The sequence below is a fragment of the Mauremys reevesii genome, linkage group 10 (genome assembly GCF_016161935.1).
Source record: "Mauremys reevesii isolate NIE-2019 linkage group 10, ASM1616193v1, whole genome shotgun sequence".
NCBI classification, from domain to species: Eukaryota; Metazoa; Chordata; order Testudines; family Geoemydidae; genus Mauremys; species Mauremys reevesii.
Genome location: NC_052632.1, coordinates 58,609,308 through 58,633,756, shown reverse-complemented (window position 1 = coordinate 58,633,756; position 24,449 = coordinate 58,609,308). Strand labels below are relative to the sequence as shown.

The following is a 24,449-nucleotide window of genomic DNA, read 5'->3' as shown; positions in this document are numbered from 1 at the left end:
TATCTCTTTCCTTGTATGCAGTGTAGTTGTAGCCATGTTGGTTCCAGGATATTGGAGAGACACAGTGGGTGAGGTACTATCTTTTATTGGGACATTTTCTGTTGGTGAGAGAGACAAGGTTTCAAGCTGCACAGAGCTCTCCTTCAGCTTTGTGTGGCTCGAAAGCTTGTCTCTCACCAACAACAGTTGGTCCAATAAAAGATATAGAGACAAGGGGAGTGAGGTACCATCTCCTTCCTTGTCATCCATCAGCTGACAATACTTCCTGCTTTTGGGTTAATTTCTAGTTGTTTCTCTCTCTTTCTAATGAAATAAAACGATGCCTTTGCAGCCACTTTTTAAATTTTGGTTTTCATCAACCTTCATTGGTGACTGTCTTTGGAATATTCCAGCCAAGGACTGAGGTAAGATTGTACAGTGGGGAGGAACAACTAAAGAGGATTATTTTTATTTGGATTGAAATGAGTTTGTCAACTGGATACAAGGGATATTAATTGGAGATGAGAGAGATTTTGTAGCTGCAAGGGAGAGGGCACAGGGTGAACAGCTTTCCGCTTGCACCCTGCTTCGCTCCCAATTTGAGAATTTAAAATATTCCCAAACCTACTTCATTGCATCAAAGCATGTTTAGACATCAGCAAATTAAACTCTCTTTAGGGTTGTGACCCCTGTGAACAGCTTAATAGTGGGATTTTCCCCCAAGGTATTCCAATACTAAACATTCCTGTTAGTGGAAGGCACGATATGAACAGAAATGTGTGTGATCACCTGGGATTCATGGCTTTGCTGAGAAATGAGTAGAGAATGAACAGAGGAGTTGTTCTTTATTCAGCATTAATGGGTATTAAAACGGAAGAGATGTAACACTCCACTTGTCCAACTCACCCCCACATGCACCCCTTTGCTTATTGTTCCTGTACATGATTAGCCTAAGGGGATCACTGACTGCATTACTAGTTCCTGTTGTGTTGTTTTCACAGTCACAACGTGCACACATCATGATTGCAAATGCTATTTTTGGAACATCCCCTTGGTATTGAAATGAAAGAAAAGTGCTGCATAGCTATTTCTATAGAATTGTCACTTTCAGGATAATTAATGAGCCAAGTGGGAGTAGTGAACTTTTATAGAAACTATTTTCAAAAACATACAATCCCCTGGAATTTTTACTTCAAGATGATGCTCCTTCGTTGCCTTCTTCCCTACATGTTTTGCCTAATCTAGTACTATCACATAAACTAAGAAAGGGACTTATTTTCAGTTTTCTACTAATCTATTTGCCTATTTATGAAACTAATGGAAAAGTTGGACAAGCTGAGGTTAACGCTCATACTTTCTCATTCAACTTAATGGATTTATTAAAGTAAATGCAATTACGGGTAATGTTATGATATATGGGCCAAATTCTGCCTTGTAATGTGTATACATTCAACGCCAGAAAAACTGCAGGCCACAGTGAGAAGCTGGAATACATGTTAGAAGCTGGCTCCATTCAGCCCCCTTCACAAATCTGTGAAAAATAATTATCCATGGGTGACTCTTGATGTTTATCATAGAGCAATATAACTGTACATTGTCCTAATGGAAGTGGGCATGATCCACACACAAATAATATATATATATATACACACACACACACAAACAACCAAACTCTCTTTAAATACATGCATTCACACAAACTATTACAGCATTTATAAAAATAGTATGCTCTTAAGGCTTTCCTACTTCTTTTAGAATGTACATTGCAATACAGCATTCCATTTCAGAACAAGATGTCAAGAGTCAGACCCAATCCAGAATAAAACAAACTATGCTGATTTACACCAACTAAAGTGCTGACCCTGGGCATTTTACACTGAAATCAGATTTGATGCTGAAATGTACACCGTAAATATAGTATTTATATGCACCTGTGTTCAATCTGAAAAAATGCAAATGAGCATTCTGTTTCTGTGCATGATGCTAAAAGACCATTGTGTGGTCTGCTTGATCACATATGTATATGTGCATGTATGTATGCATATACAAAGACTAATGCCTCAGGGCAATGCCCTGATTAATCACTTAGTAATATCCATCATATGGAGGTGGCTGACGTCAAAGCACTAAATGGTTTTACACCAGCTAAGGACTGGGTCCTATATGTCTGATTATATAAAGCCAAAATATTAACTATTTATCATAGCTTCTTCTAACTCTATCTTTTTTCATTGCTGAACTGTGTCAGGAATTTTCTCATTTAAACTTACACTTGTCACAAGCACATGGAATACGTGAGCAGCAAAACTAGTATGTAATGCTCCAAGTCTCCTAAGGAGCTTATGCTGACACTTAATGAGACATATTTTGAATTCTGCATCATACGCAAACCTCCTGTGATTGATTTACAGGGATAGCTGAGTGGGAGGTTAGCAAGTGTTCCTAATTAGCCTTGCACACAAAGTGAACTGCTTTTGTTCTATGCCAGACACTGCATAACATTTTGCAAAGTGGTAGGCAAACTTATTTGAGACAGTTAGAACATCTGGCCCAAATAAGTTAATTATATGTACTTTCCTCAATAACTATAAATTAAACATAAATCCAAAAGATATATCTTTAAATATGGACCTTTATGTATGTCCAGATAATTTACAGTCCTGAAATTGAACAGTCTGGGTTCTGTCAAAGGCATATACAATGCATAACAGTTACATTAACAATATTTAGAAGGTTTCAATTTGGAAATACATATGAATCACAGTCTATGCAGCTATTAAAATACCCTTTTATTCTGTGGTGAGATGAATGGGTTCCTTTTATAATTAAAGCAATGAAAGTTCTGATTTTCAGAACTACTGAGGATCTGCAACTCCACTGAAAGTCAATGAGAGAAGCAGTTCTCAGCACCTCTGAAAATCAGGTGATTACACATGAGTAGAAATTTAGGATTCTAAATGGAATCTGAGAAACTTTTCTTACATGCCTAAGACATTCAAAACATTAGGCTAGTTTATCTCCAGATATGGTGTGGTGTTACTTCCATATAAAATAAGCTAGAGCTACCTTATCATCCTATCTGCCCAACTTATAAAAATATACATTATGATTTTTGCTATAAATGTTATTCAGATACAGAAGAAATATTCTCCTACTACACTCTATTTGGAAAACAATTTTTAAAATACATTAAATATAAATAGCAGTGAATATACATATAAAAAAACCTATTTGACCATGTAACTGGAATACCTGATTCTAAGTTTTATTTCTTTAGTCAAAAAACCTATACTAGGGTGTTCAGATTTTTTTAAATAATTTATCTCAATAGAGTCTGCCTAAGAGGTCAGGATGAGAAATGTATTATAAAAACAACCTTAAAACAGGTAAGATTTGTTAAAAAAGGGCTATAAAATGAGGAACGTTGTATCAGAACGCCAATATATAGAAGAATAAAATCCTGCAGTTTTCTCTCAGTGCTAATACAGAAAAACTTCCTCTGAATTCTACAGGAGTAGTCCCCCCGCCCCCAATTAAGGGTTGCAGCACTGGAGCCAATATAAGGATTGTCTATCCCAAATGAATGTTTGAAATACAATTTAGAACTTCACCAAGTTCAATCACTGTATATCAAGTATAACTGAAACTGTACTATGCTTAAAAAGATATGGTTTATGTAGAAAGTTACTTCTTGTGAGAAAATACAATGAGAATAAATTCACTTTTCTGATTTTTTATATTTGTATTATGTCTCAATATTTCACAACTCAATATTATTTAAATATAAAATGTACGGATAAAATTAATTTAATACATTGTCATCACAAACATTTGGATATTTCCTATTCATTGAAAACTGTCAGAGATCATAGAGCATTTTGTATCTCAAACTGTTTTTAAAATAGGAAGGCATTTGTTTGGCCAAAACAACAAATATGTACAAATCCTAGAGTACTAATTGCATAATGTACCTTTACAAAATAATGTAATATGGGTTCAGCTTGTTCCTCTGTTTTCTATTTGAAAAATAAGATTGTTTAATAACCCATCAAAGCTATATGTAAACCAAGGAAACAATAGAGCAGATGTTGACTGCTGTCTTGTGCCTCGTAGACATAATTAAACACAATGAGACACTCATGCACCCAAATAATAGAGGACAAACAAACAAAAATGGTACAATATAAACAAAAACCTCATTTACTGGACACCTGCCTTGTATTAATTCACAATATTTACATCATTTATCCTGTGATGAAAACACAATAAAATAAATAATTTCCTTATCTGCGTTCAGCCCTCATCAGACCATAAGACAAACCATGAACAAAAAAATACTTCACAAAATTAACTTTAATTTTACTACTGCTGATAACTGCATTGGTTAGTTTCATAAAGCTACTAGGCAACCATATTTTTGTAATGCAACAAAATCCTGACAGTGCAATCACATTTTCTGTAAGCAAAGGTTATATAAATCAATGAACTTGAACATGATCCAAATAGACCAAAAACACTGCAACTGCTCTATCTGAAAATTTTATATGAATTCCTTTTTAAGATAAAGTAGGTATTTCCCCTTAACTTCAAGATAAATTCCTTGAAATGAAATTCACATTTGTACACACTCCTCTGTAGAAGAATAAATGAGAAACTATATAGACATCACACTTCATATTTGTTCTGGTGCTCAGGGTCCCATTTAATTCTCTATTCCACCTCAAGGAATTAAGGTAATATATAAAATGTTTCCTATATGATGTCTATTTTCATTAAAATAATTCAGTGTAGATGTGTTTTCTCCTGTTATAGTAACACTGATCTAATATTCTAAAAGTGATCTTCAATGCATGAAAAAAAAACCCTCTTATTTAATCCTCAGTTTGCATACTTGCTATTTGAAAAAGGAAAGTTTCTAGGTATAAGAACAACTTTGATTCAGAAAATACCTGTGTTTGTTAGTAAAACAAAATTAAGAGATCTTTTTGCAAATAAAAAAAGCATTATTCTAATTTTAATATGTACATTATACTAAAATAGGTGCTCCCAAGAGTGTTATTAAATTTTTATTTTAGATACAGGACACACAGTTACTTTGTTTACTGCAAACACACATTTCTCTGTACATTTTACTGGGTTATGTGTAAGAAAGAAGGCAGAATCTAATGTGATCTGCGTCTCTTTATGCTAATAAAACCGTGCTAGCCTATTTCCATAGAAAACACCATAAAGCATAAATATCAAATGGAAAACAAATGGAAGCTTAATACCACTGTGAAGCAAACCAATCAACCCTAAAACAGCTGAGATAGATCTCATCCAGTAGTTCATTCATTCTTTATAGAAAAGCAATGAAAATATTCGTAGGTGAATCAGATTAAAAAAAAATACAAAAAAGAAAAAAAAAAAACCTTAGCAGCTCTGAAAGGTTGTAAAGCACTAAATTCTTTTGATTTATGAAGGCAGCATCCACTGCATTGAGCAAAACAGCTCAGCATGCCAAGACCCTTTTTTCCTGAAATTCCTTTATTAACACAACCAGGCTCTGCTAGTGAACAAAAGCAGTGGTGCGATGTGTATAAATCATTAATACTATACTGTGCAATGGCTGAATTTCCTGTGCTAGCTGGAAAGGCTTCCTGCACAACAGGGATTTTGGGGTTGGAATTGGCTGCTATGAAATGTACTCCATCATTCTCTGTGTTTGATGCTTCCCAATAGCTTTGTACTTTTCCTTTCCTTTTTCTCTCCCAAGACCAGCAATTGCAATATAAATTTAATGGTTTTCAAGTCTGTAAAGAAAGAAAAAGTTCATTTACAAACAGAACTCATTTCCCTATTTTTAAAGGCTTCAAGTTGATTTTTTTTTTAATTTGCTGCAAATTAACAGGGTTTTCTTTTTAAGTCTGTTTAACTTTCCACTTTAAACAGAAGGAAAAGGTTAACCGCTAATGCTATTGAAAGTTTGGCTGTTCTTTTTTCTTAAAACTCTGTCACTGCAAAAGAAGCTCCTCCTTGAATGAGGGAAAGTTTTACTCCTCCTGGGAACAATTTTTTTTTTTTTGGAAGGTAGAAAGAATCACCTATGTGCACAGAAGTTATCCATACTATCTTTTTACTTTGGGTCTCACAAGACCCCTTCTACAGAGGGATAGGTAATCTCATAAAACTCTGACAAGCCGCATTCAATTCTAAATGGAGTTGGATGAGGGGATATTAAGAATGGAACAGGAATTAAAGTACTGCAACTGACTTCCTGGACTTTTACTTCATGAATATCACTCTACACCAGAATGTTTGTATCATTTATGTTGAGTGTATATTGAGTCCCACACCACAAGCTTTCCATCAGGGGGAAAACGATGTATTATAAAGGCAACCAAGGATATAGTCACTCTTGCATTTCAGGTAGGCCCAAATGCCTGGCTGCATATATAGTCAGCACCAGTACTAAACAAATACATTCCTAGGCAGCTAAATGGTAAACCTTTAAATAGTCTTTGAATGTGATTTTTCTAGGGTGACCAGACAGCAAGTGTGAAAAATTGGGACAAGGGGTGGGGGTGGGGGGGGGTAATAGGAGCCTATGTAAGAAAAAGACCCAAAAATCAGGACTGTCCCTATAAAATCGGGACATCTGGTCACCCAAGATTTTTCAAAAGTGCACAAGCAAAAATCATACTATTTAAAACAGTGTGCCAGTTTACACTAACAGCCATCCAACATAATAAAGATTATAAGAATTAGGCTACAATGCATGCAGAAATCCCTCTGCATTACACAATAATGACATTCTGAATGGAAAAAAATGAAGCCCCTGCAGTGCTATTCTGTCAGCTTTTGAAAGTAAATAACTTTGCTTCTGACAAGCGAGAGAGAATGCTTTTCCTCCCCCTGCCATAGAGCATTAATTGAGGCATGCAGCCATGTTACATCCCTGAGACAGGACTAACACATGACAGAGAAGGAAAGCTCAAGGAAGTAGAGGGCACACATACAGTATATAGGCTTCCTTCCATCCCAAAATTTTCAAAGTAACTCTATCTGAGTAGGTTACATTTTTCCTGGAGAACTGGTCAAGATGGTGCTTCCGTTCTCTACAACCTCTGCTGAAAATGCTTCCAACAAGTCTTTCAAACTTTCATCGACTGCTGTAATTTTGAATTATATTAAAGAACTTCAATTTTAAATTATACAAATTACATTTATCACTGTTTGTTTTAAAGTGAAGGACAAAATGTTAATGTGGCTTATCAATACGTTTAATATAAGGATGTATTTAATAAAACTTGAGCTACCCACAATATAAAATGAAGCGAAGTAGCAAGCAGAAACAGACAGGAGAAACAAAGCACAAGAAAGAAGCCCACGAAGACATGGAATACTAACAGAGCAATACACACTACCAAATACATGCACAGAGGAAAAGCTAGGCATACTCACAGGGTTACATATAGGAAGGCAGATAGAATTTTTGGTTGATTTTGATGGTAATTGGTCAAAAGACAAACACAAAAAGATCTTACTAGGATTAAACCATGTGTGTTCTGTTGAACATCTTTGGTGTTTTGAGTTTAAAATCTAAAACATATCTGCAAAAAAAAAATCATTACCTCACTGTGAACACAAAATAATCCTCTGTGTGCTTTAGTTCTTACTATTGTTCCTAATTTTGATTCTGCATGTGTTTAACACAACAAAAAAGAGCAGGATCAAAACAGACTGAGATCTCTCCACAGCTGGAGCCTGCTATAGTGCAAAAGACCAAAGGCCTGACTACAACTACTCAGCACACTGTAGACATTAAATATGCTATTTTCCCTAATTAAATTCACTGGGCTGCTGCATTGACAGAGGAGGAGGGGAAGCAAAATGTAAAAGAAGTCAATGGCTCTGCACTAAGCTACTCAGAGGTAAATGAGTGATGCTAGTAAAGAAATGACAAGAGTTCCTCAGGAGAGCCTGAGTATTACACACTTCAATTTAAAACTGATAAATCAATCACATGAACACCTTAAAGAGGTTATAGACCTTGCGGGATTATTCATATGGAAAGTGTTGGCTTCTAGTTTCCACTAATGTTATTATAGCTCTATAATGCAAGGTGATAAACTCTTATGTCAACAGCTGTTGTCACTTTCTCTCACCTCTATTACCTGTTAAAAACTGAACAAAGTATTTAAAATGGAGCTCTCTTAGTATACTGATATAATTTACTTACCATTTCAGAAATACACAAACAAATATCCAAAACCCCTACATCCGAACTCTTTCTACCACTACTGTTAACAAATAAGCTGAAAGGAAATATTTGCTCTTTACTCCAAAACATTCCCAACTTAACTGACCACTGCACATTTCCACTGGCACAAAATGCCACAGTACATATTAAAAACTGTCAACATAAATATTCAATAAATACCAATGAAGAGTGACAACTTACAAGTAGCTGACAAGAAAAAAATCAGCCATCACATTTTTACCCAAAATATTTGCCTTTTTAATATTCCGTGAGCACGATATAAAAGGAATTATTCTAAGACGTGAGTACTCCACCTGTCCCTGCCACATGGAATCCAAGGCAAGCTCCTACCGGACCGTTCTTGCTCTTATCTTCCAAAGCAGCCAGTAACCAAAGTTAACTGTTTGGTCATTTTTTGTTTTAATTTGTTTTGTCCTTAGGTATTTAAGGGGGGAGGGAGGTCAGTTAATTAAAGCACCTCCTCTTGCTATTGTGGCTGGAAAGTGACCCTGTTCAACACAGCAGTAGTCATATGCCCCATGTACCTTTTCTTCAGAATGAGAACGCAGCACTTGCTCTCTAAGCCACTTCTTAGTAGGGTCTGGAAAACAATTAAATGGCTCTTGTGTGAGAGAGCGATAGAATCATTTAAATTTAAGTTTAAACGAGGAGGTGGAGTTTCATATGTAAACTTGGAAGTTTATCGATGAACATCAAATGCCCTTATTTTCCTTAATTAAAATAAACAGAACATCAGGATATCACTCACTACTTGTGCATTAAAGATATCTCCAGATGCAACAATTACACCCACACCTTACGAGTTCTGTTTCATTTATATGATGAAATTTCCAAAGAGTGCCACACTGCCCCCTTAGGTACAAATGCATCAACCTGATATTGTTTGCAATATGGCAATTTCTTTTTCTAACAGAATACTATAATTTGCCTGACAAAATACAGTGTTTTTACCCTACCAAAATGATTAAACTAGCATTATGTTTCTCTTGGGGCAGTGAAGCTGGTTAAATGAATCAGAAAACCCTAAAAAGATTGTCTACCCTCAGTCCATCAGCTACTGGACAATTATTCAAGGCCCAGCTGTAAGAAAAACAGATGGTGAGTGAGCATTAGTAATGTGGACTTCTTTTCACTCATGCAGGCATAAGCAGAGGTTGTATGTTCTCACATGAAAATTGCCATGAAATAGCAGACTGAGGAATAAAATTGTGCAAAGGCTCAAATTTGTAAACTAACAGATGCTTACAATTTTCATGAGCTAAAGTCAGATTAAATAATTTTACAATAGAGACAGAGACAGAGTCAGTGAATCAGATATATTCAGTACATAGAAAGCAATTCAATGTTTTTGTGCTGAAAGATAAAGTATTGGTTTAAGAAGTGATGCCTATTGTAATCAACTCAAACATTTGATCCGTCAGGTCACACTAAATTATAAAATGTAAAGGTACACAAGTACTTTGAACTGTAACGAAAATGCTCCGGTGTCATTCAACAATTAATGTACTGGTTCTATATCAAAAAGGTAAACTGCATCCAGAAAGCATTCATACATCATATTTTAATTCTTTATATAATTTATATGTGAAGATAATCTGTTCTAATCCCTTTCTCTATTATCGACTGCATCAATCGAAAGCACTATCTAATAAATCAACTTTGAATTAAGTCATGAAGACAGAATGTGGAAAAAAAACCAAACCCTTCAGACTCCTATAAATCTTCAGATTCAGAAGCATGAGTTAGGTAAATTGTGTGGAGAATTCAACTTTTCTTCATAGTCACAATAGCCTAAATAACATTACACAGATTTACAACTAAAACTCTGTGCATGGTGTGATGTTTTTATTTTAAAACTTTGGTATGAAAATTGGTCTCACTGACCACTATCTATGCCATGAACTACTTTCTAGTTAAAGACAGAAAAGGTTGATATTGAAGTTTCAGTTCAATTGCTTTCGATCTGTGTATGTCTACTATGAGCAATGGCTCCATTTAAGAGGAATTACCCTTTGTACAAACCACTTCACTATTTAAAACAAACCACATATATCATCATTAAGTGGAAAAATTTACCAATCTTAAGATATTGACAACAGCACGGCACGCTATGAAATGGAATTTTACGTGGTATTATAATGGCTGGCTTTATTACATCACTCAGTAAAATATCAACTAAATACCATTACATTCTCTAATGTATTATGTACTATACAGTTATAGTTGATATAACATCGTTAAGTCTCTGTTAATACATTATACATCCTGATTTACAGAGCGTTAAAGTCAGCTGTAAAAAATTGCTTTGGGCTAACACCTGACACACAAAGTTGCACCATTTCTTACCTCACTTCCCCCCCTGCCCCTAAACTCTATGAAACAAAGTTTGTTCTAACACTTCAAATTAATGTGGAGACAGGCCCAAACCAAAACACAAGTCCTTATACCCACAAACACTAGCATTTGTGAAATCCTAATATGCATCTCCTATTTTGCTAACAGTTCTCTTTAAAATGGCCCAACACAAAGCTCCAAATCCAACACTTTTATCCCTGCCACACATCCATAGTGACCTTTGCAGTGTTTGAGAACTGGATGTAGAATTCTGGACTACTATATTTAGTAGAATTCTACCTAGTAGTTTTGGCAGCTTTCAGATAGCTCTGCTAAATTAACAATAACATGCAGTTTTTGTAAAATTTTGCTCACGGTTAATATAGACTGGGCCTTCATGTTCTGCTTTTCAATGACAACATTTCAACAGCACAGTTTTTGATGTTTCTACATGAGCTGGGGTATCTGAGCAGAAACATTGTTTAAAATAATATTTTAGTTCTACACTTAGCTGTAGAAACTTTATGAATGTTCATAACAGAATAGCAAATACCTAGATAGTCGCTAACATTGAAATAGTATTGGAAGAGCTTTTGTAGTACTTATGGGTATACACTTTTGAAAAAAAACGTTTATGAATACCTATCCAACCATCAGATAGAGCAGTGTCAGTTTATCAAGTAATTACTAGCAATTTTAAAGAACTTCCAGAACACAGATTTTCCAGAGAGACCAGAATAGCTCCCAAGAAACTGTCCAGCCTCATGACTATGTACATATTTACTTGAGAGAAAGAGCAGCTCCCATCATAAGGGAAAAAGTAATATGTTTTTTCTAACCTTTCAGCAAAGGCTGTTTATTTGTCCCAACTACTTCACTTAAATGGGATAAAACACTGTTCTATTTAGTAAATCTAAAATGCAATATCTCATAGGTGGAGAAAATAAAAGATCACACTGTAGAAATAATTATGTGTAGGTGTATTTATTTTCAATGAGAGAGAGAAAAAAAGAGGTATTAAAGGTGCAAATTAGAAAAACAATTGGCTGTATAGATTGACATAATGTGTAAATACTGATGGAGATGAGGATTGAAGAGGAGGCATTAATGGTTACTAACTTGTTAGTTAAAGAATTCAGGTCACAAGTACTGAGATCAATGGACAACCTTAGAGAGATGAAAAAATATTTATGTTTAGTAAAGTATTTGAGCGACATCTAGTTAGATTTGTGTGTTTACTACATATTATTAGTTATGAGTAGGGAAAAGCTACAAAAATAAAATGCACTGCTAACATATATTCCAGTTGATAGATTAGTCTCATCTTTCTCTTTTTAAACATAAGAAAATCTACATAAGGTTCTGTAGGTGTAGTTATCACAGTGTTTACATTTCCCCAGTTTATGTAACTACTTTTTAGATTACTGGATATAAAGTAATGTGCTATAATTAAAAACTACAAAATCAAATTCAACAAATACTAAACCAAATCTGATTTAAGCAAATATTTCTCTAAATTACTCAACAAGATTCAGAAAAAGTATGATGCCTGCTAGATGAACAAAACACAACAACAAACAAATAGACAGCATTTTGAAACCAGCATCCTCACAATTATCCCTCAGAAATGCAGATACCTTAGCAGTTATATATAGCTCTAATTAAGACAGGTAAAAGTGTAATGATCTGACAGGATAATTAGCCAGAAACAGTCAGACTAAAAACCCAGTTTAGCAATACTCTATAAACTTCCAGAGCGCCAGTTAATCCATTTGAAGAGTTAAAAAAAATAACTTCAGGACATAACACTTTGTAAAGTGCATTAACAATCACTTCTCATCTTTTTCTCAAATGGATGGGGTACAATTGTATTCACTGTTTTAAAGTAATCATTATGGTTGCATACATTTCCTAACACCTTAAAACTGCTATATGGTGCATGTGTTTGCATAAGGCTACTGAAATAGATCATACAGGAACATTATTATAACCCCCAACCTCATCTTTATGTAATCTTTTATCAGCTACTTGTGTGGCCATGTTGACCTCCCACCTTAAGTAACATTTTCCCTTTCAAAAGCTCCTTCCTTAATGCTCAAATTGTTGTTTGGCAAACTCAGAGAACAAGCACAGCAAAACATATGAGTACATTTTGTACATCTCAAGTAACTGCACAAGTTAGACAAGAATCTTTAAAGCTGATTCATAAACGATATATTAAACACATATCCAGCATGCACAGCTATTAAAAACATCATTTTAAATTTTCTATGCAAGACATTTAAATAATGTATACATTATGTTTATCTAATGTACATTTTAATTGTGAACACATGAACCCCTCCCACATACATGCATAATCTAGTATATTTTATTATGCATTCCATGCTGTATGGTAGACATGGTTTACATTATATTATTAGGGAACCAAGCAACAGAAAGGTTCAGAAGCTTCAAATATTTTTATTTACTTGTTGGTAGTAAGAGTAATGTTAAATATATTAATGTACAAAAGAAATGTAAAATTAATCTTTGAAGAGAAAATATAATAAAATTGCGTAATGAAAAGAATTTTTAAATAGGAGATTTTTTAAAATAAAGCAATAAAGGTATGAATCACATCATGAAAGTCTATATGCATCTAAACTACTGTAGTAGAAGTGTAAGAGTTCACAGACAAATACCTCAATATGTAACCCCTCAGAGGAGTTACAGTACACACATACACCACACACAAATCTAACCTCTCAGTAAAAAGGCCAGAATAAATGGAACTAATCACATTTGCATGACACTGTATTTTAATCTTGGCTCTGCATGGCTACTGTACGACCCTCTGTGGTAGTGGGCTAACAAGTTGAAAAAATAAAAAAGTACCACACAATAATGATTCCAAATAGAAGCAGCTCTAGTTTAGACAGCCTAATACTTTATATTACACACTAAAATAGACAAAGGTTATAAAACTGGAAGCTCCTTTTGTTGGAATACTAACAAAAACAGCAGCAAATATGATGCTTATAAATGAAAAGATTCTTAAAGATTAATTACAATTAGGTATTGTTTTCTTGATATCTAAGGCAGTTTTTCAAGGCAATGCAAATTTACTTCTGTGACTCAAATATTCTAATTCTTCACAGATATAGGTTTTAAAAAATTAAATGATTTTCTTTTCTGATGAAAATCAGTTAGATTTCAATTTTAATCAGCAGTATATTTCAATAAAGACTTACAATTCTTGGCTTCAAAGAAGGCTAAAACAAAATTGCCACTGGGCACATTTACATTAGAAGCACAATTTATGCCTGCAACTGAATAAAGAGGCAAGAGCAATCTTTTTCATGGCTGAAATTCTGCTACAGAATCCATGGGTAAAGCAATCAAAGTACTGTATTAAGCATATGTATAAACAGCATTAATAAAGATGTTGATAAAATAAATGTTTTTAAAACACCCAAATGCTTGATCTTGTACTAAATTAAATCTTCTACTTAGTCTCATCATTTCTAAGTACAGAGGGAAGATTCATCCCATACAATAAAATACAATTACACATCCTATTCATACAAAGGACATCTTTAAGACTATGAATCCCATACACGATGCTGACAATGCAGTCAATAAAAGGGAAAAAAAAGTTAAACAAACTTACCTGCTGTAAGTACATAAAAGTCAAGGCACAGGAGAGCTGGGGACACATACCCACATTCGGCAGTGCCACACAGGTTGCTCCCGTAAGGGGATGCTGCATGGTGTTGCTCTGAAGTCTACGTAGAACAAGAGAGGGGGCTTGCATGCAAGCACGTTTGTCCTGTCTTGCAACTACAGTTTTTTTTCCCTTCTGATTATTTAAGTAAGTAACAGTGTCTTTCACTGTCTTGTTTTCTTTTCTCCTTTTCAGTGCTAGATCCCTACATTCATTTGTCAGCTAAGGCCACTTGGTAGACTTAAACTACAAATTTGTAACAGAGAGGGGGAAAAAAAACAGAAGACACAGCCTGCAGCCTATTGATGAGCAAATGGAACTTCCTCAATGACAGTGAGAGCTGAGGCTCGTCTCACAACAGTAGCTGCTGACTAGTAGCGAGAGAGATTGACTCACTGAGGCTCAGTCGGCTGGTGCTGATGCTGCACGGCTTCTCATTTGTCAAATGGGTCCTAGGGCAGGGTCTTTACCACTCACCAAAATTCAAATACTGCGTTTTTAAAATCCCTAGGGAGGGTTGGGAAGGAGAGCGAGCGCGCTGCATCACACGTCCATGAGATTTGGGCAATTAATGTCATAGCCCAGCTGGGACTGAATGTCTGTTATGATTCAGCCCTTCTCCCCTTTCTTCTCTGCCCCCCCACCCCTTTTTGTGGACCCACCTGACAAATAAAAAGGGCTTTCACCTTCTAAGAAAAACACATATGGAACACAAACTGAGAAAGAAAATATAATCTTAACTAGTCCGCGGGAGATTATTCTACAAAACAGCTTAGTTTTATATCTACATGTCATTCACTACCCAGTCTCCTAAAAAAAGCCTGTAAAATCATTAAAAAAATACTGTGAAATATCAAAGTAACCACTGCAGTAGAAACACTGGGAATAAAACTAATGTTGTGGCACACTTTTTTTTAAAATGAGGGAAATAGTTTAAAACTGCTCTGAAACCCATCTAATCTAAAATTACAAATGTATTTGAAGAACAGTAGGTCTATTATAAGAGCTCATGCTGTCAAATTATACAGACAAATTACATTTGTCAGTTTTTGGAATTTAATGTTTACTTTTTACTTTCAGAGTGACACCTCATTGCTCAAGATAGTATTTAACTTACAGACTTTATTTCTTTATTTTATGGAGTAATTATTATTCATTAGTAGATCTAGTTAGTCTTTATGAAAAAAAAATTGGACGTGACCAGCAAATCAAATAATTTATACTCTAACTTGTCCTTGAGATCCAATATTAAAGCTTTTCCCCCCCTAGGCACAACTAACATATAACAAAAAATACTAATGTTTTGAAATGATTTTTGACAAAAATGAGTGAATTGTTAATTCTTCAGAAAAAAGGTCAAATCTCAAAGCATCACCTTAGTCTTTTGTTTTGTTTTCAGAAGCAAACTTTTCAGAAGATTAATAAATTACCTAGTTTTGTAGAGATATCTTTTACCAACAGATTACCATTAAACACAAGAAATGAATAATTAATCTACATACATCTGAGGTCTTTGTCATCACTGGTGTCACTAATTTGAAATCACTAATTTTCTTAATAAAAACCAAACAAAAACCCGCTACTTGAACTGAAAACAGACACCTTCCACAAAGCATATCACTGAAACGTAGGTTCTGGAGGTCAAGAAAAATTACGGTAGTTACTTTATATTTTTACACACACACACACACACACACACACACACACACACACACACACACACAACTTTAAACCTAAGTCAAAGTCATCTTCTCAAACAGCACAAGCCTTTCTTCCAATAGGACCAATTATTAATTACATAATTTTTCAGTCCAAAACCAGTCATTTCAACAAAACCAATAGAACACACAAATGAACGCTACAACAATAAATACATAAACTTACAATACAGGGATTTGGTTTTGGCTTTGGCTTAGGAAACATGCATGCTTTTAGCAGTGTACCATAGTCTGAACTACTAAAACAGCACTGCTCTATAACAGCACAAATTACTTTATCATGAAAAAAAAAAGGAAAGAAGAAAGAAAAGAAACAATGTCAAATGAACTCTCTTTATGCCCCTTTTTCTTTTTTCATTCTTTCCTTTTGCCTTAAGCAGTCTCCTGTTCTGACAAGAGTATGTCATGCTTTTCTTTTTTTTCCTCCCAGCACATTAAGCCTGTTATTCTGCAAATGCCCTAAGCTGATAGAATTTTCCCTTCAGCTCATTTTCATATGAAACATGATAAATAATACATGGTACTTTAATAAGACCTTATCAGAATCTTTAATTAAAAACAAATATGTTATGTAAGGGGCCAATAACCCATTCATTCTACATAATGCCAAAATCAAAGGCATAATGCTTCTAGGCCAAACAGCTTGAAATTATACACGACTATCCAATTTTCAGAAGTGAAGTTCTGGAACATGACAATTGTCAAGCAAACTTCCCTCTGTCTATCACACGTTTTATAGTTAAGAATATTTATATAAAAGAAAAGAATAAAACCCAAATCCTTTAAAGCAATCTATGAACAATCATTTCAAGACTATCATACTCCTAGCATTCATTCATCTCCCATTGCTCTTACATTTTGCCTCCTCCCACCATCACTGTGCCAGTAATATCAATTAAATAATATCTCACATTTACATAACACAATAGTATCAGCAATAATTAATCATAAACATTACACATACTCACACAACACAACTAACCATGTCTGCTACAATAGACTTTAACGAGGAACAGACGTCTCTGGCTTGGAATAATACCCTGCTCCAAGTGATTGAGAAAAAATAAGTTCTCACCCACTCTGTAACAGACACACTGACTCCCTCCAGGGGTAACTTCTCATTGCAGATAATGAATATGTCTGCTCTCAAAAGATGAAATCACTGTCACCTCTTTAAATCCATTTCCTTGGTTTAGACACTCTCCTTAGCCCAACGGGTAACAACACTCCAAGTTATGGCTATACATACAGTAAGTACTCTCCGTAACTGCCCAAAGAAACATGGTTAACCTTGAACATTTTCTCACGCCTTCATCCTTCATAAACAAGAGTGATACCACAAGGACTCACCAAGGATTCTTCAGCATTTCTGAAGCTCCGAGCAAGACAAGATTATACTTTAAGACTAGAGAGAGTTTGTACTCAAGTGTCCTTTCACATTGGTGTCCCATGAAATGTCTTGTTTGTCTGTACCCTAATGCTGATCGTTACTTCGCACAAAGTCATAGTTCTCATCAGCATCCCATCTGTGTAACTAAATCTATATTTCAGTAACTTGATCTTTAATTTTTCTCAATCTACAGAATAGGTATAATATGTGCTACTGCAAAGGCTGATTTCCCTACCCCACACCACTACCACTAATGTGAATCAACCTGTTCCAGCTGATTCTGGATCCAATCTCTGAACTGAATTTAATCATTGGCTGATTTGGTAAGACTGTCAACAAGGGTGCCAATTAGTATAATTTGTGCTGGTTTTGTTTGTTAGGAACTGGACTGAGGCCACCAATTTATGTCACACATAACATATAACAAGATAACCTGTTCTGAATTTGAATGAGAAGCCTAGAGGTGAAAGGCTGTCATATAATGATGATGAGTGAAGCTGCATAAATTACAGAGTCCTCTTATATAAGAACATAAGAATGGCCGTACTGGGTCAGACCAAAGGTCCATCTAGCCCAGTATCCTGTCTACCGACAGTGGCCAATCCCAGGTGCCCCAGAGGGAGTGAACCTAACAGGTAATGATCAAGTGATCTCTCTCCTGCAATCCATCTCCACCCTCTGACAAACAGTGGATAGGGACACTATTCCTTACCCATCCTGGCTAATAGCCATGAATGGACTTAACCTTCATTAATTTATCCAGTTCTCTTTTAAACGCTGTTATAGTCCTAGTCTTCACAACCTCCTCAGGCAAGGAGTTCCACAAGTTTACTGTGCGCTGTGTGAAGAACTTCCTTTTATTTGTTTTAAACCTGCCGCCCATTAGTTTCATTTCATGGTCCCTAGATCTTGTATATTCTCTAGCTCATTTATGAATAAGTTAAATAGGATTGGTCCTAGGACTGACCCTTGGGGAACACCACTAGTTACCCCTCTCCATTCTGAGAATTTACCATTTATTCCTACCCTTTGTTCCCTGTCTTTTAACCAGTTCTCAATCCATGAAAGGACCTTCCCTTTTATCCCATGACAACTTAATTTACGTAAGAGCCTTTGGTGAGGGACCTTGTCAAAGGCTTTCTGGAAATCTAAGTATACTATGTCCACTGGATCCCCCTTGTCCACATGTTTGTTGACCCCTTCAAAGAACTCTAATAGATTAGTAAGACACAATTTCCCTTTACAGAACCAATGTTGACTTTTGCCCAACAATTTATGTTCTTCTATGTATCTGACAATTTTATTCTTTATGTATGTAGCAAGATGTAACACACTTTTCCCTCAGTTATTTAGGTTTGAAATGTCATGGTATTCCAAATAACTGGACTGACTTGAAAACAGCAATATCCCTGGACTAGCCTCTTTACAAATCAAATAGAAAGATAGAAACCTTTTTAATCTAATTTTGAACATCTAACCAAGAACAGGAATAATAAAATGTGTCTGAAACAAAGACAAAAAAAAACATTTCTTGCAAACGTTATCCATAGCTGCAAAACCATTCTTAGCCTTTGATGCATGATTAGGTTTTTATTTCATCTAATTCATTCCACCAATAATAATCTATTGATCGATAGGAATTCGGTAGCCAGATGATTTTACGAACAAAATTTAATATTTTTTAAATAGCATCTTTGAGATATTTCACAGCATGCTGACGAGAAAGCCAAACATTCTCCATCAAGTAAAAAGTAATGTTCTACTGAGGTCAGACAAAGCACCACAATCTTTTGCTTCAAACTTCTCTCACCAATAATGGCTGCGTTTGGTCTGTTGTGCCCTACCAAATATTCACATTAATCCTTCAAAAAGTCCATACACTCCCTGCAGTTTTCCTATTAATTTGGAGTTACATTCTAATTACCCTCTCTGAATTAAAGATTTCCCACAAAGTGGGGATATCCTCTTATGGATGAGAGTGAAGCTGTCTGTGTTGAAAAAAGCTCTCTGCCTCAACATTTTTCCTTGTTTCCCCTCCTAATTAAGTTACTTGACCCTCCCCTTCTCCTCTGAGATGCTTTCTGGCTGTTTCGTTAATGCCTGAAATAAGCCTTCAAAGAGATGGGCAGGAGTGGAAAAGAGGTGAAATTTGTTTACCACAGTCTTCAGGTAGTTATTCTGCATCGTCAATGTTTCATAACTTAAGTGGCAATACAGCCCTTCCGGGGCACTCCAGAAATTCCCAGTTAGCTAGCTGCCTGCCTCCCCAAGCCTCCAGTACACCTTCATCTAAACACAGAATAAAGCTCTCCCTCATTGTTACCGATTTGCAAATTAGTGCCCTAGAAAACTATTAGTTTTCAATCCAGCCCTTACAGCTGCCATTCAAAAGGGGTATGTGTGAGAGGGTCTGAGAATATAATAGTATTTCTAAGACTTTATACGTCTATAATGGATTTGACCCCAGGAACCCCAAATACTTTAACAAATCTTAATTATGCCTCACATCACATTTATTAAATATGTATTTTCATGCTCAGTATAAAGATGGGTACATGTGTTACAAAAAATTTCTAGTGCTACATCCAAGCTCTCACTGTCATTTGGTGCAGGAGCTAACAGAAATATACAGTCTTGACTCCCAGTTTTCTGATCCAATCACTAGACAACACTCCCTCCCTCTAACTTCAGCCATAATAAAATACCCCTCATCACTTAATTTGGGGCGGGGGGTGGTGGGGGAATCTGTCCTGCAGTCCCAAGTAAAACATTTAACTATAATCTTTTGGTAAATTATTAATAATTAATAAGCTCTTATCTTCCCTCTGCCCTCTCCACCAATATCCCATTTCTTTAAATATATCTCTATGATGATTTTATAAACAGGTGAATACCACTGGTCTTTTTAAAGCAACTTTATCAAAAAGACTAATTAAAAATACAAAAGGTTCTTTCTTTTCTTTCCAATTCCTGGTTGACAGCTCATCATTCCAGGGGTATTTTCTTGTCATGAAAATCTGTATTTCTATTTTAAGGTTTTTATTAAGACTGCTTTTCTTTACTAGCTCTCCACCCAAAGATCAAGACATTACAGAGGCCTGCACCTACCTCAGGCAAATAAGAATTACTAATTTTCTCTTTCTATTAAGTACTGTGTTACTTCCATTGACTTCTCCAATATTTCATACCCAAAGTCTACAGAGACTCAGTGCCAAGGTTAACCTTTTTTTCAGTGCTACTTAACTACAAATTTCAAAAGCATTCAGCATTAATTGTACAGGTTTTCAACAATGGAAAAAAGTCATAAGTGTCCCTGTGCTAGGACAGAATTAAATGCATGGACAGAAATGGAGGGAAATATATAATGGGTATTTCTTAAAGGACTGACAAGACTTTCTGCTTGGCAGTATCTAATTCAAAACCAAATATGGTCCCTTGTTCTTCTGGCCTGAAGGGTCTGGAAGTGCTGCAGAAAGTTATGTTCAGCAGAGGGCTGGAGTAGAGAACTTTACGAGTCTGATCCTGATCTAATTTTACATAGGTTTTACATTAGTGTAACTCTATTGAAGTTAATGGAGTTACTCCTGATTTACAGCACTGCAAGCAAGATCAGAATCAGGCCTGATGTCTCTCCTTGTCACCTCCTTTAGCTGAGCCTGAAACAGTGCTGGCAAACCTCAGAAGGACGCTAGATATAAACTACTGTTGGCTTAATTATGTACTCTGAAGGGTCAGAACACGAGAGTTGGAAAACATTGCGGGACCCTAATGGAGCAACTTGCCCATCCCCATTCTAAAAATGCCATCAAATTAAAATCATTAGACAAAATTCAGAGTTCAGTTAACCAGAAAAAAAAAGCAAATAATTCCATCTTCAGAATTTCATCAGGGAAAATTACAATAGTGTTTCTTCCCCGTTTTATTTTTGTTTTGTGTTTTGCTATCCATGAAAACTAATTTTCCCCAAATATTCCACCCTGGGCACCTTAATAATAGGAGACATTCAAATCTCATAAGTGGCTATCCAAATCAGTACTTAGGCACACTGATCATCAGACTTATCCATTTATGTACTGAACTGAGAATCCAAATGCAGGATTTGGACAATGTATTGAGAAGCCCATCTGTAAAATTTGGACTGTGTGTGTTGTACATTTCTTTGATGGTAAAAGTTTGTTTTTAAGCATTGCAAATGCAGCCCCCTGGTTTCTTCCCTAAACAGCTTAAAACATTAGGCAACATGGTTTGAATATTTACTAGAATTGGGCCTAAAACACCAAATTTGTATCTGTGATTTTGGTTTGACAAGTTTAGAGATATGGTCCATATGCACAGTTGGATGTTAAATTTTCCAAAGTGTAGGGTGTTCAGGTCACATCCATATGCACTATTGTCACAGTACTAAATGAAATAACACAATATCCCAGTACCCTTCTGAGATACAGAGCACTTTTTTTTAAACATACACACTCTCTCTCCCTCTTCTCTACACCTTTGAACGTGGTGCTGGTTTAAGCATGTTGCATACAATGTTAACTTTTTGATGGATACAGATCCAATGACATCAATTCCCATTTTGGTGGTTTTAGACAAGAGAGTGTAATGTATATCATGTATGGTGTATTCATATGGTTCTTTTGCCAATGTTCCAGAAGAACAATTTTTCATAAAGGGATACAGCATAGCCCTTCATTATCTGACGTTTTCAGCGGTCATCTGAAGTCTTCATATAATTGGATCTACAAACTCTGAAGACTGGAGTCTACTGTGGGGCTCCCAGCTCTGCAGAACTAACACTCTCAAGTACAGAGTGTTGCTCAACTTCCCCCAAAGCCAAAAGATTAAGCAGGACTAATTAGCCAACATTAATCTTAGTAGATCTAAGCCCTGGTGTGGTTTATTGAGTAGTCCAGCACTGATGCAAGCCCATGCGTATCCTCTGCCTCTAGGCTGAAGAGAAGCTCAGCAGGACATAGAAGGTTTAAGTGGCTTTAACTAAAATGACTTTCACTCAGCTGTGCCTAGTGAACTTGCGAAAGTTGGCTGACAGTTTCTGCATTTCAGAACCTCAGTTATCTAATAGCCTTTGTTTCAGATAGGAGAAAGTAATAAAGTTTGAGTAAACAAGGATGTAGAGTACTGTCTTGGACACATGGAAAGAAAGACAAGATGCAAGGGATGTGGTTCAAATAGGTCATAACTCTATTAATGGAACTCATTTGCGAACTACCCAGTTATAAATTGTACTGTACAGGTCACTATTCTTTTTCTCATCGCTTCCACTTGGTGGGAGGCTGTTCTCGCCTCCTGCTTTTACAGCTGAACCCCCGCCCATTCCTGGAAACTCACTGCCCTCCCTTTGTATGAGGATTAAGGAGCTGGAGAAATGGGTTGTTTCTTTACTGTACCAGACATTAGGAATCCCAACCCTGTTCCACAGCAGCTTTAGGGGATGCCTTCCTCTAAATCACTTCCCAAACCAGTTTATCTAGGAACCAGATCTCCACATGTAATGAGTAACTGCCCTGGACACCTGCTAACCACTTGCTAAATTACAACAGCTTGAACCTTATCTTCTGATCTATCCCACCAGGTCCCTTAGCTGCAATGGCAAAGATGAGAAAACCTACCTTGCCTCAGCCAATCTGATCATGAGAGAATAATTCCTTCCCAATCCCCAAAAAGGCCACTAATACAACGCCCACATCAGACCAAAAAAACCCCAGAACTGCTAATCCAGGAGTAAGAGAAGGCTCAGGCCGGACGGCAGGGTTTATATACCCTTAGGTGATGTCTTCCTTCTCCCAGCCGGCACCTCCTCTCCCAACCCCTGAAGGCTTAAAGGAGCTGCTCCTTTCCCCCCCGTCTATCTAGCCAAAACCCTTGCCTTTGAAATTGTATGTGTGGGTGGGTGGGGGTGATGCATTTTGTTTACATTTACTGATAGTGATTTTGCTTTTCACAAAGAAACTTAAAAAAGCTCATTAGTGACACTGGAAAAATATTCTACTTAGAGACTATTCTATTACACATGCATTTTGTATATAAAGTGACTGTACTAAAGTTGTTTATATGGATACAAGCTCTTTGTTGCTTAAGGTGTTTATGTTCCTGCTTCTCATTCCTCACTTATAATCCTCTGCTTGAAACATCACATCTCATGCCGTGGAGGTTCTATGATGTAACAAAAATGATTATGACTTCAAGCAGCAGGAGCACATGAACTTAGAAACAAAAAAAAAAGATTGTTCTCATGTCACTAGTAATGAAACAAGAAAGGAGCAAACATACACCCATATTGTACACAGTATGACAGTGGAACTTAGTTAAATGTATTCCAATTTTTTCAGTGAGGTATTAACTAATTAACAAACTGTAAATGCATAACGAGTTTCAGAGAATGAAGGTTTTCTTAATTATTCCATAAGACAGAGCCTGCGACTTTTCTGTATGGTAATGAAACAAACTGGAGGTCAATACATTACCTAATACAGTCATATCACATCATTCTTGTCTTGAATATGGCTTATTCCTTCTGTGTGGTCTCCCAAAATCCAAACACTCCAGACTTTAATTTATTCAAAATGCATCAGCTCATTTCACCATCAATGTCTCACAGTGAAAATATATACCTCCCCCCAATTAACAACCTTTTCCTTCTTCTTACCATCTCACTCCCTCTCCCATGCAGGGCTGGCCTTACCATGAGGCGAACTGAGGCAGCTGCCTCAGGTGCCAGACTTGGGGAAAGGGGGAGCACTAGGACCCAGAGTATATTAAATTGTGTCTGCTGCTGGTGCATATGTATTCTCTCTGCTCTAGATGCACAGAGATGGTGGAGTGCTGTGCTGAAGGAAGGAGGGCACAAGAGACTTAGCAGGCAGGCAGGGAAAAAGGTGAGAGGGAATAACAGAAAGCAGCAGGAACTGCAGGGAGAGAGAGGAGGAGGAGCTTCTTATGTACCTCTCAAGCACCCCCAGGAGCCTGGACTGATTAACACCAGCTTCTCAGGGAGCTTCCTGTTTCCTGCTGCTTCCCTGAACCCACTTGAGGAGAACA

General features: G+C 36.2%; 1 protein-coding gene across 36 annotated transcripts in view; it reads right to left on the bottom strand.

The window, feature by feature from the left end:
* The window catches only part of RBFOX1 (RNA binding fox-1 homolog 1), a 2,636,561-nt gene that overhangs the window by 403,660 nt on the left and 2,208,452 nt on the right, over nucleotides 1–24,449 (bottom strand). The window contains exon 1 of one of the 36 annotated variants that reach the window (XM_039490585.1): nucleotides 14,229–14,580. The exons of the other annotated variants lie outside the window; for them this stretch is intronic. Within the exon in view, the coding sequence (XP_039346519.1) occupies nucleotides 14,229–14,372 (144 nt within the window). The 5' untranslated portion in view covers nucleotides 14,373–14,580. Of the gene's footprint in view, nucleotides 1–14,228; nucleotides 14,581–24,449 lie in introns of those variants that run through there. 36 annotated transcript variants of the gene reach the window in all.